At 36.1% G+C, this 18,557-nt stretch overlaps 1 protein-coding gene across 13 annotated transcripts in view; it reads left to right on the forward strand.

Annotated features, from left to right (window-relative positions):
* Positions 1-6,539: 6,539 nt before the first annotated feature.
* The window catches only part of LOC18440510 (sequence-specific DNA binding transcription factor ATNDX), a 39,604-nt gene continuing 27,586 nt past the window's right edge, over positions 6,540-18,557 (forward strand). For 2 of the 13 annotated variants that reach the window (XR_016044174.1, XM_020671458.2), the window contains exons 1-6: positions 6,671-6,947; positions 7,367-7,507; positions 8,110-8,235; positions 8,737-8,895; positions 17,799-17,882; positions 18,029-18,157. Coding sequence is in view for 9 of the 13 variants with exons in the window: in XM_020671458.2 (XP_020527117.1) it covers positions 8,119-8,235; positions 8,737-8,895; positions 17,799-17,882; positions 18,029-18,157 (489 nt within the window). In the remaining 4 variants the exon portion in view is untranslated. Of the gene's footprint in view, positions 6,948-7,366; positions 7,508-7,690; positions 7,737-8,109; positions 8,236-8,736; positions 8,896-17,798; positions 17,883-18,028; positions 18,158-18,557 lie in introns of those variants that run through there. The other 11 variants (XM_020671456.2, XM_020671454.2, XM_020671455.2 and 8 more) reach the window with 11 other exon arrangements.

Here is an 18,557-nt window from a genome sequence, read left to right on the forward strand (position 1 = left end):
TACCCAGGTAACATAGATTTTTCCCAACAAGACTGACCTAACACGTCAAACACGGTTTAGTATAAGCAAACATCGTTTGTTTAGTACGGTCCACAGGGGACCACACTCTCACTGAATTCATGTTCGACTATATCATTTCATTTTACAAGCACTCATAAGGCTTTTAACGGCCACACTCACCCAACATCTCCCATTTGGCATTTGAATGTCTTACATTATCTCTTCCTCACTTTCTCTCATCCACATTTCTCTCTCCCAATTACAATTTCTCTCTCAAGCTTTTTTTTCATTTATTCTTTATCAATACATTAATCGTGGCTTTTGTCATCAATAATTTCACAAAAAGACTTATATAGAGGCAATGCCTTTTTCTCTTTGCTGCTCGAATCTCATTCCAAAAGTAGTCGTAGTTCATTTTTCATATCTCATCATAAATCATGGACCTGTTGTCGCAAGAATATCATTATGTACCATCATCACATGGGGTCGTATGTTTATGGGCTTAAAGGAGTTTTTCAAACAAGCCGCTCCCTTTTATAGCTATAAAACCAACGGCACACATTCGGGTTCCAAGGGTGAACAACATTATAGTCTGTTATTCCAGCTGATCTGTCAAATACTAGTAGCTACTCACACTATAATATTTAGTTTATTTGGACCTTTTTGAATCTCACCTCATTCCTCAGATAATATAAACATGGTTTTATATGCTTGGAGTTTTTATGGAATCGTGGCTCCTTTGACATGCGTATCGTCGTCGTGTTGTCACATTAAATCTTTACTGCTTCAAAACGTACAGGATAAAAATCAAGTAAATTAAGAAATTTATTAATCCATACGGCCTCATTGGCCACCAAATAGCACGCAATGTACTATGCCTCTATGGTGGATAATTCCACTGTATTTTATTTATTTGATTTTCAAGAAACTGTACCCCATCTAAGTATGAACATATATCCAGATATAGACTTCGTATCATTTGGATCAATAAGATAACTTGCATCTATATATGTGAATATCCAAGCACCTAAATGAAATGTGGGACTATAGAAGTTCCCACTCAATAATTGCACATATAATATATACATTCTCAATATTCTTGTACATATATTATGAGGTAGCATAACAAGTCTCATGCAATATGTAATTCAATGCCCATTGGTTTAACAATATGCAAAAAACCTTTCTGAACCACAAAGGTTCAACCACACTAGTCGACTTAGTAGTAAATCCATAAAAACCAAGTTATCTAATTAACACAACATGTATCAGTGAAGCTTAGCAATATGGCTTTCTTACAACATTTCCTATGGTTCAAGGTATTAGGTAATCGATGATTCAAAATAACTATAAACATGGGTCAAGGCATATGCGTATTTAAAAAACTAGTGTATGACAATATTTTTCCTCATTTTATAAATGCCTTCAAGATAAAAATTTATTTTTTTCTTTAATAAAAAAACTATTGACTTAGCATAGATATATGTATGCATTCACAAGCAATTGACTTTGTATATATATATATGCATTCACAAGCAATAGTTAGATAATAGTTTGACGATTTAAAATGATTTTTCATAAAGACTTAGTAGACTTTGCAAGACTGTGGTTTTCTCAAAACCATATTTATAAACTTAGGTTTTTCTCAAATCATCAAATTTAGTTTTAAAATACATGCTTAGCCTTCATAAATCATTTTACCGCATTCACCTTTAATTTTCTACTAAGTCAAGTTCATGGCCACAAAAACAAATCATAAATACCATCTTATAACTTTATCCATAATAAAACATGACTAAAGAATGATTATTAAAGCCTTGACAAAATACTTTCTTTTTGACAAATATGAATACTTTATCAAGAGATCATCGTCATATACAACACATCATATTACTGGACATTATTGGGAGGATGGTTACTGAGATCGAGTTTCATCAGAACACTCCCTTCGTGCTTATATATTTGAATGAGCCACACCCATCTCTCATGTGTTATACTTAAGCTCAAAGCCTACGATCAAACCACATCTCCATGTGTATTACTACCTTAATTAGTTCATACTCAAGCATAAGGAAACATAAAAATACAAGGTATTCAAAATTGACTCTTTCAAATTTATTAGCACCTATCACCTATGTCCATACACTACATACTTATTCATAAAACAAATAGCCAAAAGACTAAATAAGTATATGAAACTTAAAATAAAAGTTTATTGAATCATATTTCCTATATGACATTACCATGCAATGTGTGATACATTTCATACCATGTAGTATGATACTTGGGCTTTATTGATTTGTTGTTTTTACTTGTTTGACAACCTTTTGTGATATTGGAAGAGCACGTAACTGATGGATAATATATTGATCATCGGCTTCATATGTCACGAAGTGCCCATCTCTTCGACACTTGGATTATCCATGTCTCACACCATAAAAAAAATACTATTATTCATCTCATGATTTCAAATATCACAAATTTGAATCTCCCACTTAGCTTTAACGTTTTTTTGCTATCGTCGAGTATATTTATGTATCCCTTCATTTGGAAAAAACCAATATGCTTTTATAGGTATTGTGTTTCTTATTCTTTTTGCTATTCTCAGATCGAATACTTTTCATATAGAGTGTCATATATTGTCAACTCTGTATTACATATCTCTGAAGTTTTACTATAATAAACCATACTCATAGCGAGCCATTAAAAAGTCTCTATAATTAGGAATCTAAAGATGTGCCTTAACATGCCACATCTTTTAATTTACTACACAATAGAACATGAACAACCCATGATAAAAATATGACATCTCTCAACTCATAATGAGTTTATCTCCAAATCCTTTTGAGTATTAAAATCGACTAAAAAATATAAAATATTGCTCAATTCCATCACTAAATCATATCATTTAGTGAATATTCGTTTTAGTGATATTTATGTACCAATGCAATTTTTTTAACAGAAAATCCGGTTAAGCACCTCTCAATAAAAAATTTATTTATCTCAATCTTCAAAGAATTTATTCATGAAGTATTTTGTGTTGAAAACTAAGTTCAAAGCCAAATCATAATATCATGGTATGAATCCCAAATATTATTTTTTTCAGATAAATAAATAAGTGACATTCACGTCACAAAATAAATCATACTGCAGAATTTCAGAATGAATACTATCTAGTAAAAATATATTTTCTCTTTACTCTCATAAAGTTTCTCTTTTAAACCAATTTTGTTTAAAAATAAACACATAATGGTAATACATATGTTTCCACAAGCCTCATATTATTATGTTAAGTAGGCTTTCATGTCTCAATGAAGAATATACTAAATTGTAGAAAATTCAGGATGACATATCTTCAATCCAAAATTTTTATTCCTCTCTTCCCGTATATATTTTTCTCTCAAATAAATTTTATTAGAAAGTACACTCAGAATGGAATTTTAAAATCTTAGCGTGGACCATAAAATATTATGTTAAGAATATAAATAAAATCATGGCTTCCAAGTCATTGAAAATAGTTTTCGTTACAAAAAACATCACTTGCGCACCCTTCAATAAATAGACTGTATCTTTCATACTACATCAAATTTATTGTTGAAACTATTTTTGTTTGAAAGTAGACTCAGTTTGATGAGGTATAGGTAAATTTCAGCTAGAAAAATCACATAACTCAATGTATAGTTTCCAGATTTTGCAGGGTCAGAACTGACACCCTTTATTGATGAGTCCATAACTCTCAATTCTCCTAGGGTCTCCTACTAAAATTTTGCAGGTAGTTCCTACACTCAAAGACATACAATATCACTGAAGTATGTAATGGAAAAATACATCATTATTTTATTCATATCACTGCTCCAAAATAACTCAGAATACCCATTTTGTTGAGTACCTTTTTCGGCTTTTGAATATTCCAATAATTCTTAACCATGGATGTATTACGTGACCATAAAAGTCATTAACTTTATTATATTTCATTTTCAAGCTTGGTCTAGACTCAATAAAGAAGAAAAATAATTAATAGCATCAAGTATCAATAACTTTGATACCAATGAAAGAAAGACTAATGTGTCGTGGGATATATTTATTTATTTTTCTTTTTTTCACCTATTTTTTTTTTCATTTCTTTTCTTTTGGCAAAAGATTACTTACAAGTAGTCTTATTACAATAACTCTAGCTTTAAAGAAAATAAAACTAACAAATCCAATATCTTAAAAACCTTGATGCATTAAACCAATTTTATTTAAATAAATAAAATATCCACAACTCTTGTGTTCGGGAATATACAGACAATATAATTAAATATGACAAGAAATAAAAAGAAAAAGAGAGTGCTAGATATTACCTCAATTGAGCTTATTACACCCCACACTGAGTCACCATCATCCGATGGCGCATGATCAACGATCAACCTTCAATCTCAAACTGGGAAAACAAGTTTAGGCTTAGTGACACCAATGAAACGTGAATCCTTTTGATCACAAACTCAAACCCTAAGTAAATTCCTTTAGCAACCTAGTTTGATAGTGATGCTTTTTTTTTCTACCGCAACCCTAAAGTCTAAAAAACCCAATGGGAGATGAGAGATCATGAGATACACCATGAGCGAGATGACAACTCTTAATAGCCTAAATCCCTTAAAGATCTCAAAGATGAAAGAGAGGGGCGTGCCCCATTTGGGATTTCATGAGAGAGGTAAACTTTTATTAAGAGAGATAGAGATATAGAAAAATAATGTATAAAAATTTTGGGTAGAGACAATCCCTTTTTATATGCTTTGAACAATATATAGGGTTTTTTTTTGTTTGCCTCTTATTGTAAAATTAAGTATGAACTATTGATATTGAGTGACTTGTGGGGTGAGAGATTTGAGTCATCAATTTCATAGATAGGCCATCAACATTGTGGAATAAGCATTTATCCCCAATTCCTAAACTATTTTTTCATCTATAAAAATAAAATAATATAGTGCTTACCAAAATTATGCATAAGTATTATCATACTTTCCAAAATCCATTGAAAGCTTCCTCAAGGCAAAATATTTTCAAAACTTTCTCTTTACTCCAAAGCTTGAATTAACACAAGGAAACTTTCATAGGGTGGGGTGTGACACCCTAGGTGGTACTTTATGGGCCCCACCTAAGGTGGACGGACCTATTAATATATTGGGTCTCTTATGCAATATTAAAATTAATAATATGATTTTTAGAAATCCACAAAATCAAATTTGAATATTTAAATCAATCTAAAATCAATATCTATGTTTTTAGAAATCCAAATTTGATAAATAAAATATCCAGAAATCTAGAAAAATTCAGATAATAATTCTAAAAATTATGTATAATTAAGAAACATATAATTAAATTCATTAAAGGAGAAAATGATCTATATGGTATAATATTAAATAGAAAACACTAGGGCACTCCATCTTCAAATGTGGACTACGGTCCACACTTGCTGTATCAAATCGACTCAATGTTTCCCATGACCCACAGTCCACGCATGGGCTCGTTAGTGAGTCACCAAAGATTCATAATCCCAGTTTGTGGATTTCAGGTTATCCCCTAGAGAAGTACTAAGGTCACTTAGACCTGATGCGACCATAGCTCATACGGTACATAGGGGTATCTTTTGCATATGCATAAGCTTCACCCTAAAAGGTGGTTCAGTTTCCTGAAACAACTATTAATATACATGCCGTCTGATGGCTCACAAGTGAGGCTTTGGCCTAGTCTTTGAAGGGCACCATCACACATAAGAGTCACATAGTCCCTCGACGTACTCATCCGGGCATACTTCGACCTCATAAAGAGATGATCTATTAGAACCCTTATTGATAGTTTTCTATGCTAAGGTGGTGACATATGTTTTTCCCAACAAGACTAACCTAGCACGTCAAGCACAATCTAGTATCAACAACCATCGTTTACTTAGTATGGTCCACAAGGGACCACACTCCCAATAAATTTATGTTCCACTATATCATTTAATTTTATAAGCACTAATAAAACCTTTAATGGCCACATTCACCCAATATAAAATACCTAAGCATGCCTTCAACATCTATTTTGTTTTTCTTTTTTATGATCAAGACCATCAACCTACTGTGGATGAGAATCTAAATTATTTAACAGACATTAACTTCTCGATTACAGTAACCTCAATGGATATGACCCCTATGGCTAGAACTTTTATACAAGTTGTCAAACACAATATTTGCCACATCAAAAAAATCTAACTTCCATCCAAAAAAGTGCAAAGCTTTCGATTATCAAACTGACCCCTTGAAGGGGCACAAAAGACAAAGTGTGGATAAATTACACTAAAGATTTACACCGCCTAACTGAAATATACTTTTATTAAGATTAGTTTATGGGTTGAAGACTTTAGACCTAAAAAATAGTCACAAACTGGTTTTACCGAGGGAATAAATGGATAGTATGGTCCTACGACGGTATGAAATTCTTTGGCACGTGGGTTCAACTAGTCAACCTCCATAGTACGTGGGGATGAGGATACCGGACGGATGGTTTTCGGTATTTTGAGTCACCCATGTTTTTTTGGTTTTTGATGGATGAGGCGTGATGAGTATTAGATCAGCCAAATCTTTTCATGGAAAGACATCCGTATCCACTCGAGCCTTTTCTGAAAAGGCCAACGTCCCCAGCCATCGTCGAAGAGCTTTAGCTGGCAGGCAGAGCAGGAGAGAGTGGGAGAATCTTATTCCTTTTCAAACCAAGACAACGCTGGTTTCCGTTCTCGTCTTCCCGAGGTTGAAACAAGTAAAGGCTCGCTGCTTTGACTGATAGTGTACTGTGATGGAAATTGGGTGTGCCCTCCCCGCCTCTTCTTCAATACGTGGATATTAATTGTTTCATATTTTACCGCAATATCAATCAATTTTGCAGATTGTATGGGAGGGGGTTCCATCAATTGAGGAGTGAATTTGGTACAACTTCTCCATTTTAATGATTTTCGATGTTTTTAGTCGTCTCACTGCTTTTTTGTGTTCCCTTTTATTCCTCAGTCTCCTTTCTCCTCTATCTCCATCATCTTTGCTACTGGTTTGAAATGCCTGGTCTAGATGCTCACGTTTTAATGTTTAATTATCATAGGCTTAGTTCAATACGTTTTAATGGAATGGATGATTTGCAATCCATGGTCAAAGTTCAAAAAATAAATAAATATCATAGGCGTAATTTTATTCTTTCGCCTGGGTTTATTCAAGGCCTTGAAATGGTTATCTGCTTTGTTGTCACTTCTTCGCTGAGGGGATCCACTCTATAATTTACTCCAGAGTCTCACATGACGCGTAATCAGGGTGAGTTCCTGATGATTTTCTCCAATTTGTGTTCCATTGACTTGCAGGTCCAAGTGGAATGAGTGTATTGCACCATGCAGAGTCACACGTAGCGGTCCAGATTGTGCAAGGGGTCAACTCCACAAGGAGTTGGATTCATCCTAAGGGTAGCAAATGGCATGCACATACAAAGATAGGTTTGAAGACAAGTGAGTCCCACCATATGTCCATCATATAATTACAACAACAGTGTCATAATTCATTCCCAGTTCCAAGTCAAACTTGCTACCCAGTTGTATGGTGCTTATGTTGCTTTCTGTTTTTCCTAATGATTTTGGGGCTTTCAAATGTTGTGGCTTATTTTTTAACATTTATTATGTCGTCTTCATCAGGCAGTAAACGCTAGGGTTTTTTTTTTGCATGCCAACAATGTTTCAGGTACTGCATTGCTTCTTCCCATTGCTCTACTGCATTCTATTCACTCATTTTTTTCTATTGATGTGGAGGCATGAAGTGTATTGTTTTATGCATTTGGACTGATTTCTACTTTATCTTCTTAATTGTTTCATTGTATGACTCCTAGGCACTTATTGAGCTTCGCTGCATGTACACATGTGCATATGCACATAATATGCACACAAACACACATCATCTGTGATACATCATTGTCAGTGATTTCTCCTTTCTTAGGAAAGTCTGTATTTGTCTATGAATAGTTTTCTTAAGTATTATTTGAGCTTTGCATGGCAGTGGCTTCACTAAGTTTTACCTTTTCTTTTAACTTTTTTTTTGTTTTTTCGATTTTACATAGGTTGTTGATATGATGTCCATTGTTGAAGAGCTGAATTACCTTAGCTTGCATGAGCTTAATAAGCTCCTAAGGGATTCAGAGAGTTTTACTCTACACATCAATGCCGGAAAAGAGTCATTTATGCAGGTGACTATTTAAGTCATGTTTAATCGAATGATAATTCACTGTTTCAATATTGTTAATCTCGATAATGGATTTCTATTGTTCGGCAATGTGCATTATAAAATCACTTGAGATAAACTTATAGGCAGTTTTAGAAATAAATTTATCCTTTTGAAAGGTTGATCCTCGTTCGTTCAAAGTAATTCTTTAAGAACCATGTGTTCTTAGCAAAAAATAGCGAAAAATAACTGAAAAATACCAAAAAAGCTAAACAATTGGATACTATTATATTTATACAATATATGTACCAAGCAACTAATATAATAATTATCCCGATAAGAGTATATGAATTTTAGATAAGAAAGTCTATTCTAGATAAAATTAATTGTCATTCAAACATGCCCGTATCTTATTTCTTTTCCTCTATTCTTATTGCTGTCCCTGGTATCCTTGTTTCCAAGTGGGCTAGCATTGATAGTTTGTGGATCGCGTGTGTTGATGTCGTGAGATACTTTTGTGTTTCAGATTGATATGGAACGACTTGCATCTTCTCTTCCTTTGCACCTTATCGCCATCCTTATTTCTTCAATGGAAGATGATTTGAGCTTGAGATACATCCTGTGTGGAGTTCGTCTTCTGCACTCGTTATGTGAACTTGCATCTAGGCATGCAAAACTCGAACAGGTGCTTCTGTTGAATTCTGCAAAAGATGTCTTTTCATTGGGAAGTGGTTATTGACATCTGTAATTGTAACTAGAAAAGGGTTCGACCATTATTATCTAGATGATTGATCATTGATTGTTTTCTTTTATTGGGTTTCCTCATTTGCATAGTGCTCAATGAAATATATTTTAATCAATTCAAAATCATTTCCGCTCTGTATTGGATCAATCGTTGCTTATGAGGAAAGGCTCATTTTTTTTTTTTTTTTTGATTAGTGTTGACATTTATATTATACAAGAAGAATTACAGCAGATACAAAACATAGAGAGGACCCTGAGAGTGGGTCTCTCGTAAACAAGAAAAACCGGGTTTATAAAAGTGCCCTATACCTATACCCCATAATGGGGAGAGTACATAAAAAGAATAGAGAGAGACAAAAATAAAACACAGCTAAGGGTAGGGTCTCAGGTCCAAAAGCGAGGTGGCTATGGTGCTGCAAGCAAGTCTACGGTACTTTCCTAGCTCCGTCTTTCGCTAATAGGTCTGCGAATTTGTTTGACGTCCTTCAAATATGTCTCTATGAGGCATCCATATCCCTGCATAATTGAGCAATCTCATCAAATATAGAGGTTAGATACCAAGGTGGTGGAGTTGTCCCATTAGCCCATGCTATCACATTTTTGGAGTCTCCTTCAATCTGAAGTTTGGTACCCCATGCTAAATTAAAGGATCTAAGACCATAAAGCAGGACCAAGGCTTCAGCAAATTGTGAGTCGTAGTGGCCAAGATATTCAGAGAAGGTAAATAAGATCTGGCTATTATGATCTCTGAAAACCCCCCCCACCCTTGTGTGACCAGGGTTCCCAATTGAGCACCCTTCAAATTTGAACTTGATTGTTCCTTCATGTGGGGGCCGCCACCTATTGGCTCTTTTTGATTTTCGAGGCCTGTGTTTTTGCCAGTGCGAGAGAAAAGAATTCACTGACATGCCCGAGAACAACTTATGATTTGAGGCCCAAAAAATTACTTGGGAGGTAATCTTGTGAAATAGTGCCTGAGAGTTGTTAGGTTGTCCTTGGAAGGTCCAGGAATTTCTCTCTTTCCATATGGTCTAAATGGTTGCAGCTACTGTCGCCCCCCACAGTATCTTACTTGCTTTAGGCCAGTGTGCCGCTAAGTCCATTGAGTAAAGGACTTTTGGGGATGGTGGAGTAACCCAGAAAATATTAAACAACTTCAATACTTGAGTCCACAGTTCATAGGCAATGCTACAGTGGATGAATAAATGAGGGTTGGTTTCTTCCTTGCTTTGGCACATAGCACATCTGTTGGGCATTTGACAGCCTCTGTTATGCAATTGATCCACAGTTAGTGCTCTATGAGCAATAGCAATCCAATTGAACATTTGGATTTTGGGAGGGGCTATAGTGGACCAAGCCTTCGAGAGCACTGATATGGGATTGAGAGGGTGGGTTGGTTATGAGAAAGGCTCATTAAGGTGGTTCTCTAAGAGATTGAAATTTTCATTTCTTTCATACTCCATTATAGGCTAATGTAACACTGATATCTTGATTATTATCTAATTTTTTTTTTTGAAAGAAAGTTCACATTGTATTACTGGAATTTTGTGTACAATAATTTGTAAGTCTGAGTTCACCTGCTAGGGGTGGATCGGTAAAAAACAGTCAGCGTATTATAAACAAAAAGGGGCTTATAGGTTCTGCCTAATTTAGAAGATTTACATAAAGCTTTCAAAAAATTGCAAAAAATATAGGAGGCCTATAATTGCCAACTAATACGATATGTTGAAGGGTTGTGCCAAAGGTCCTGTGCAAAAAAGGAGTCGGCCCTGGCTTGATCTTGTACTTGCAAACTAGTTCCCTCTTTCGCCAAGCAATTTGCGAAGTCGTTGGACGTCCTCCATATATGCCTCCAGGAGACGTCCATATCCCTGCAAATATGGTCAATTTCATCAAAGATAGTGGTTAGGTACCATGGTGGAGAAGTAGTCCTACTAGCCCATGAGAGAACACTTTTTGAATCTCCTTCTATGATGAGGTGAAAGCCCCAAGAGCGGTTGAACTTTTTCATGCCTTGTAGGAGGGCCAAGGCTTCTGCATTATGTGCATCCTTGAAACCAAGATGCTCTGAGAATGTAAGCGGTACGTTGCCTTGGTGGTCGCTAAATACCCCCCCAACGCTAGCCGGGCCAGGATTTCTGAAGGAGCATCCATCAAAATTTAATTTAATGATTCCTTGTGGTGGTGGTTGCCAAATGTTGGATCTTTGTGGCTGTCGTGGATGGTGATGTAGAATATTTTTCCATTGGGGAAAGAACACATTCCTTGGTATACCCGAGTAGACCTTGTGATTCGAGGCCCAGAAAGAAACCAAGGAAATGGTCTTGTGCAAGAGTGTTGAAACTTGTAGTTTTGAACCTTGGAATATTTTGTTGTTTCTTTCCATCCAAATGGTCCATAAGGTTGCCGCTAAGGTAGGCTTCCAAAGGACCCTACCAGCCTTTGGCCATTGAGAATGTAGATCATAAGAGATGAGCGCTTTGACAGTAGGGGGAGTGACCCATTCTATGCCGAAGAGTAGCAATATTTTTCCCCGTCTCCAATCGTTGTAGCAACTGGTTGTTCTTGTGATAGTCCCACTCTACCATCAAATCACTGGTTGAGGATGTAGCAAGACAGTAAGACTTCTCACTTGATACATATGCTCAATCTACTCAAAATAGTTTCCCTACTTTTCATTAGAAGTAGTATTCTTCATTCCATAGCCTCCATACTTGGAATTGAACTACATTTTTTAAAATAGCCCTTTTCCTGCATTCCATTCCATCCCCAGATATCCCAGGTCTCATTACTTGTCTTGCAAGTCTCCCTACTTTCATCGAGTTAACTTGTAATTCCATTTCTTCCTTCAATGGGTCTTCAGCACAGGTGACTCCATTTGCGTTGAGGCTAGCATCTTTGCTTGAAGGTCTTTCTAGGTTTGATCCTAGCTGGGGGGTAAGTGTCTTATGGAAGGGGATAATGCCAATATCATTCTTTGGGCTAACAAGAGACGCCAGTGTCCATGGCGTCTAGCTCCTTTTGATCCTGTCTTTCATTTGTGCAAACATCTTCAAGTCGGCTTCCGTCATGCTTTGTGGGAGGTTAATGCTGAGGCCAATGCTTTTGCTAAGGAGGGTGCTTCCTTCTCATGGCCCTTACTGATTTCATGATCCCTTTTACTTCTCTTTCTTGACTGATTATGGGTTTCTCACCTTCTTTCCTTTACCACTCTCTTTGCGCTTTTTCTACCACTTTCTTCCTCCTTTTTTATCTTCTGTTGTCTTCTTTTTTGCAGGTATAACTGGAAATAACTGCAGGTCGAGCACCTAGTTTGTGGGCTTCCTCTATCTATTGTCTTATTATAGCTGAGCACCTGGTTTGTGGGTGGTCACTATATTCTTTTTTGATGTTCGCACCCTACTAGGTGCCCTCTCTGCCCCCCTCCCCCCCCCCTCCCAAAAAAAACACCCCTTCTCTTCTATTCTTTCTTAGATTACTTTTGAACTAGTATATTTTTTTATAGTTCACACGTCAAGGTTGAAAGGTGTAGCTATGTGGAACTCAAGGTATTACATTCAAAAATTTCTTTTTACTTTTATTCCAAATACTTGAATTCCACTTACATGTGGCATAATATATTGCTGGAAAATAAAAACAATGCCTAAATACAACCTAGGATCTTTATTTCATTGTCAAGAGAAATAGAAACTATCAAGGAACTTTAAAATAGCCTCTATAATAATTTTTAGCACAATATAAGTTCCTGAATATAATGGCCTCTATAATAATTTTTAAAATAGCCTCTATAATAATTTTTAACACAATATAATAATTTTTAACACAATACAAGTTCCTTTGAAAAATACAACAAACCCTAGTTTAGGGTTTCTCCTAGAAAAATAAGCCACCTCTATTTTTTTTTTTCAAGGCAAAAAAAAATAGAGAGAGAGATGTGGCGTGCCTCTCTTTTGCTTAAAAGAGAGAGAGATAGAAGGTGGCATGAGAGAGGTCCCCCCAATTGGTGTGTGAAGGAGAGAGACCCCCCAAATTGGTGCGTGAGGGGGAGAGAGATCTCCCCGAATTGGCGCGTGAGGGAGAGAGAGATCTTTTGGAGAGAGAGAAATAAGATCTAATGATTAGATCTCAAAAAGGTTCAAACTCTTTCTTAAATAGAAGAAAAACTTATCTCCTAGTTTAAATAGGATTCCTACCTTGTCTAATTTTTAGCAAAACCTTTTAGGTTAACTAGGAAATCTGTGGGGTGAGAGATTAATCAGAGCTATCCATCCCAAAAATCGGCTGTCATGATTTTGGGTGGATAAATTAGGAACCTTATCCCTTTAGACTTTGACCTAATGCACTCCTATTTAAAATCAAACCAATCAAATTTAAACTTTATCCCTTTTAAATTTGAAATCAAACTTATAATATTTTCTAGATAAATCTAATATAGATTTCCCACAATATTGGGAAACCATATCAATAGATTTCTCATCTTTAGATTTATCATGTTTAAATTTGAATTTCAAAGAAATAAGGGGCGTGCCCCTTACTTCCCAAAAAAAAGGCGAGGAGGGATTGTTCCCCTATTTGCTTGCCACTATGTTACCAAAAATAGTGGTGTGCCCTTATTTTGTTAAAATATTTGGCGTGCCCCTATTTTGTTAAAATATTTGGTGTGCCACCGTTTAGCTAGAAAGGTGGCGTACTCCCCCTTTAGCATTAAAAATAGGGCGTGCCAAATATGATATACAAAAATAGGCGTGTTCCCTAGGGTGCATGGCGTGCCACATGTGGGGCTGGATCCTTGGTCCCTAGGGTGCATGGCATGCCAAATATGATATACAAAAATTGCAGTTAGCTTATTTATTTATTCTCACGTCACAGTTGTAGTTAATCACAACATGGAAACCTAAAATTTAAAGTGGAATGCTAAGTATGATTACTGGGTTGTCCTTTATTTTATCTTGTTTTAACTTACTTTTTGGAAAATTACTTGTAAAACTTGGTCACATGGTTTTGTTGTGGTAATAACAACGTGCATGGATCTGGTCAATGTGTAGAGCATAGGTGGATACTTTTTGGCTTGGATTTAACAATCTAATGGATTGAGTTGAGTTGGCTTAAAACTTAAATGAGTCCACTCTTTGAAATGTGAAGCTATTCAATAAATCATTCCTGATGCCGCTTTGAGTGAAATCTTCTGGACTATGAATGAGGAGGAAAGGATAGTTTGGATTTGGAATGAGTATGGTCTATGAGATGAACTAGATATTGTAGACTTTGTTTTCACATTTTATGGATTTGTCTTCTTTTTATATGAATCTTGGTCTCTTTTTGTGGACTTGGCTAGACATAGATTGTGTGGACTTTGTCTTCATTTTGTTTAAATCCCATTTCTTTTTGTGGACTTGGCTAGATATAGATTTTGTGGACTTTCCATTTTGTTTTGATCTTAGTTTCCCATTGCTTTTGATATGGTCTTGCGGTGCTTCTTATTGAGTATCAATGATACTCTCATGATGTATGGCGTATATTAAATATGAGGATGTGATAGGTAAGCATGTGTGTCAATGGCTTATTTTGTATAAATTTAATAATTGGTAAAAAATTTTCCTTTCATAAATATGTTAAGTATTGGAAAAGAAGAAGATAGAGAAGAAGACTTGATTTTGAGTCTTGTGAAAAGTACTTTTGGGGTGCACTCCCTTGCAGACCTAGAGAGAGGGTATTATCTCTCACCTTTAGGGTATGTTTGACAGAACATGATTTAGATATTCAATTTTTTAGAAATTTGAATAAAGGCATTGCTTGCTTTGTGTATATTTAGATTTTATATTATGATGATATGTCTTTTTATGTGCACGTTTGGCTGTCTAATTGCATTTCAAAATTTTTGTAGATTTGTAATTTTTTGACTTTTTGGCTGACAAATTATAACTCATTGATTTTTTATATTTGACACATATTTGATGATGGGTTTGTTCCATGAAGATGAGACCGAACTGGCAATCAACTGGTACAGGAATGTAAGGCGAAAGAGATAGGATATGGGGATATCATCAAGGAGGCCTGGAATCAAGTGCTCTGGCTCTTGCATGGGTCTTGATCTAGTTTTGTTCTTCGGAGCTTGAACTTAGCTTCAATGGCAGATGTTGGGGTTCTGAGGAGGGGATAGCTTCATTGGTGGATGTTGTTCTCCCTCTCTAAGATGTTGATCTCTCACGAGACTTTCCCTCTCTAAGATGTTGATCTTTCTGCGCAACTTTTTGATGAGAGAGAGAGAGAGAGAGAGAGAGAGAGAGCGAGAGAGAGAGAGGGTATGAGTTGAATCATAGAAAGCGGATGTTGGATGGAGAGGGAGAGAGAAAGATGATGGTATGAGTGGGTGAGAGAGGGAGAGAGATGCAAAAGATTTTGAGGCTCAAAGTGAATCCCGTAAAATTCAAGTAAAACTTGAATTTTCGGGATTCAAATATTTGGAGGTTATCGGAATATAAGAAGATCTAATTTGGTCCTATCAAACATGGAATATTTGCTTGTAAAATTCAAATTACAATAGATTCTATATTATCCTAAAATATTAGGATATTAAGGTGCTGTCAAACAGACCCTTAGTTTTTATTATTAATTTTTTAATTTATTTTAGGTTTCCTTCTTCCTCCTATATGACTTCTTGTGGTGTGGGTCATCAAACAAATGCTAGATACACTTGGTTAAATGGGGAAGAGTGTGCTTATCCTAAGAAAAAGGGGATTTGGGGATTAGAAGAATTAGGGAAGCAAATGTGGTACCACTGGCCAAGTGGTGGTGGAGAATTATCTATGATAAGAGGTAGTGTTAAAAAAAGTATTGGGAGGGTGAAGCAGGATGGCTAGTTAAGTAACTGGAAAATGGAAGCAAGCATTCAGAGGTGTAGAATGGAATAAATAGGTGCTCGATGGACTTTATTCAGGACATGTAGGAAAGGGGAGGCGAACAAGGTTTTGGATGGACCCATGACTTGGGCATGAACCAAAGGACAAGTACTTGAGCCTATTTGCAGTCACCTCATTCCCAAACATCAAAATTGACAAAGTTGTAGAAGAGAGGGGCTTCAACCCACCTGAACCCCTTCCCTTAGATGAGCATTGAAAGGGGATGGCGTCGAATGCTTTGCTAGTCTTTTAGCAGAAGTACAACAATACTTTTATGCAATAAGGGAGACAAGATGATATAAAGACCTGAGTACCAATGCAAATTTTTAGTTGAGTTCATGTACTAGATATTGGCTCAGTGTTAAAAATCCGTTTCATCTGCTTGTTCAGTATGGCTCACACCTGCCCCCCCTAAGGCTCAATATTTTGCAAGGTTCGCCATAGTGGATAAAGTTCTAATAGTTTGTCTTAGAGCAAGGTGTGGTATGATCATCTCAAACATGTGTTTGACGTGCAAACAAGAGACAAAACTTCCCCTTCAGCTTCATTAGTATGCGGTGATCACATAAAACTTTGGTTACGCATCTCCACCTTGCCAACCCAGTTCTAATTCTATGCGCGACATTTTCCTCAATCTCGCCATTTTCCTGGATTATCGTCCCAAGATATTGAAATTACGCTCGTTTTAGTATTTCTTGGTCGTCAATCTTGACTACTTCCTCGTCTCTACTCTTATTATTACTAATCTTGCATTCTATATATTATGTCTTAGTCCGGCTAATTTAAAAACTTCAGATTTTAAAGCATCCCTCCAAAGTTCTAACTTTGTCTTGACGCCACTTCAGGTCTCATCAATTTAAACTATGTTGTGTGCGAACAAAATACACCACGGGATGTAGACCTATTGTTACTGAAAACTCACTTGTCCCTCCACTAGTTGTTCGCACGCTAGTTAGCACTCCCTCTTACATATATGGTTGTTCCCTGAACTTTTTTGGGTTTTGCTGAGTCATGCCATGCTCAATCATTGCATTTTGTGGAGATTGGAGATTGATCATGCTGGCAGTCTTGGCTAACATAGCTTGAGTTCACAAACTAGGTGATGAGAGAAAGAAGGGGCAAATAGAGGTCCTTGTGGCAAACTTATGGCTAACAAGGGGCTGGCGTCCACAAACAAGGTGATAAGAGAAGGAAACAACAAATAAAGGAAGGAATTCTGGGGGTATTCCATGGTTGATTTTGAAATTCATGGGGATATTCCATGGGGGTAAGGACGTTATTGCTCTCCACAATCAGCGAAACTAGTATGATGGAGACCCCAAACAATGGTGTGCAGTGGAGCTCAGATATGGTAGTTGAGGCTGCCAAATCTTCCACAAGAGTGCTAGTTTTCCTTTAGATGGCATGCAACATATTTAGATGTTGCGTTCTTTGTTTATCCATGTTTTCTATAGGCAACTTTGATGTGTGGCATTCATAATTGACCTCATGAAATAAAGGAGTACAATTATGGGAGAACTAGCATATGTATCGTTCCAAAGCCAAAAATGAATAGTAGCATATATTATATGCCCTTGTAAAGGAATGATAATGTATTGTTATGTGAACTACACATAGTATGTATGATCATTTTATGAGTTGTGAAGTGGCATTTATGGATGTAGTCCTTTAGTTGCTAGGCATATTGGGAGCATATTACAGCATTCTTCATGATATTGCCTGTGGTTGTGCTCAGTATGGTTAATAGAGATTCTATCCTTTCTTGCGTTCCAAGGTTCATGGCACTTTAACCTGTATTTGTCTTAAAGATGTGGTGCTTCTCTCATGTTCAATTTTTCTGATAAACTAGTCACATATATGTGACAATTTGCCAGACATTGGTCTTTACATCCCTTTTTTTGGTTTGTTTGGCTTTCTTTATTTTTTTATCTTCCTTTTTTTGCAGATTCTGCTGGAAGATGTGAAGATCACTGAGCAAATACTCGATTTGGTGTTCTTTATGCATGTTGTTCTTGCGCGATATGAACAGGTGTGTATATCACTGAATATACTGTATTTGGTGTTCTTTATGCATGTTGTTCTTGCACGATATAAGCAGTCTATGTCCTGAATAGTTTATTAGTTTATTTTCTTTTTTTGTGTTTAGTTGTGAATGAAGTTGGCTTTATTGTTCAGGATGGCTATTCTGGAAGCTATTTACCTCTTTTGCATTCAGCATTGGTGGCTTGCAGTCTTTATCTATTGAGAGACTATATTTCTCTGAAGTGGCAAGATCTCGTCAATGTTTTGGTTGCACATCCAAAGGTGCTTTCTAACACGGCCTATAATCCACCATCATGAATGGCAATTTTTTTTTTTTTGTGAGGTGACTGAAGTTTAGTTTTCTAGATTTTAAAAGGTAGCTTTCCATTTTTCATGGTTACTCACAACTTGTGCATTTTACATTGTACTTGAGATCATGGAAGGGGTGAGATGGTTTTCATATTTGGTAGATGTCAACCTCTGAAGACCCTCCTAGCTAGGCCTTATCCAATGACTCGCCATGACCAATAGAAAATTAGGAAATCTGTGAGGTGAGGAGAATAAATCAGAGCCATCCATCCTACAAATTAGCCATCATGATTTTGGGAGGCATATTTAGAATTTTATCCCTTTTAAATTTAACCCATTTCCACTTCTAGTTTAGTTGGGATTAAACCAATTT

The sequence above is a fragment of the Amborella trichopoda genome, chromosome 1, assembly GCF_054954075.1.
Source record: "Amborella trichopoda isolate Santa Cruz 75 chromosome 1, AtrichopodaSantaCruz75HAP2 v2.0, whole genome shotgun sequence".
NCBI lineage: Eukaryota > Viridiplantae > Streptophyta > Magnoliopsida > Amborellales > Amborellaceae > Amborella > Amborella trichopoda.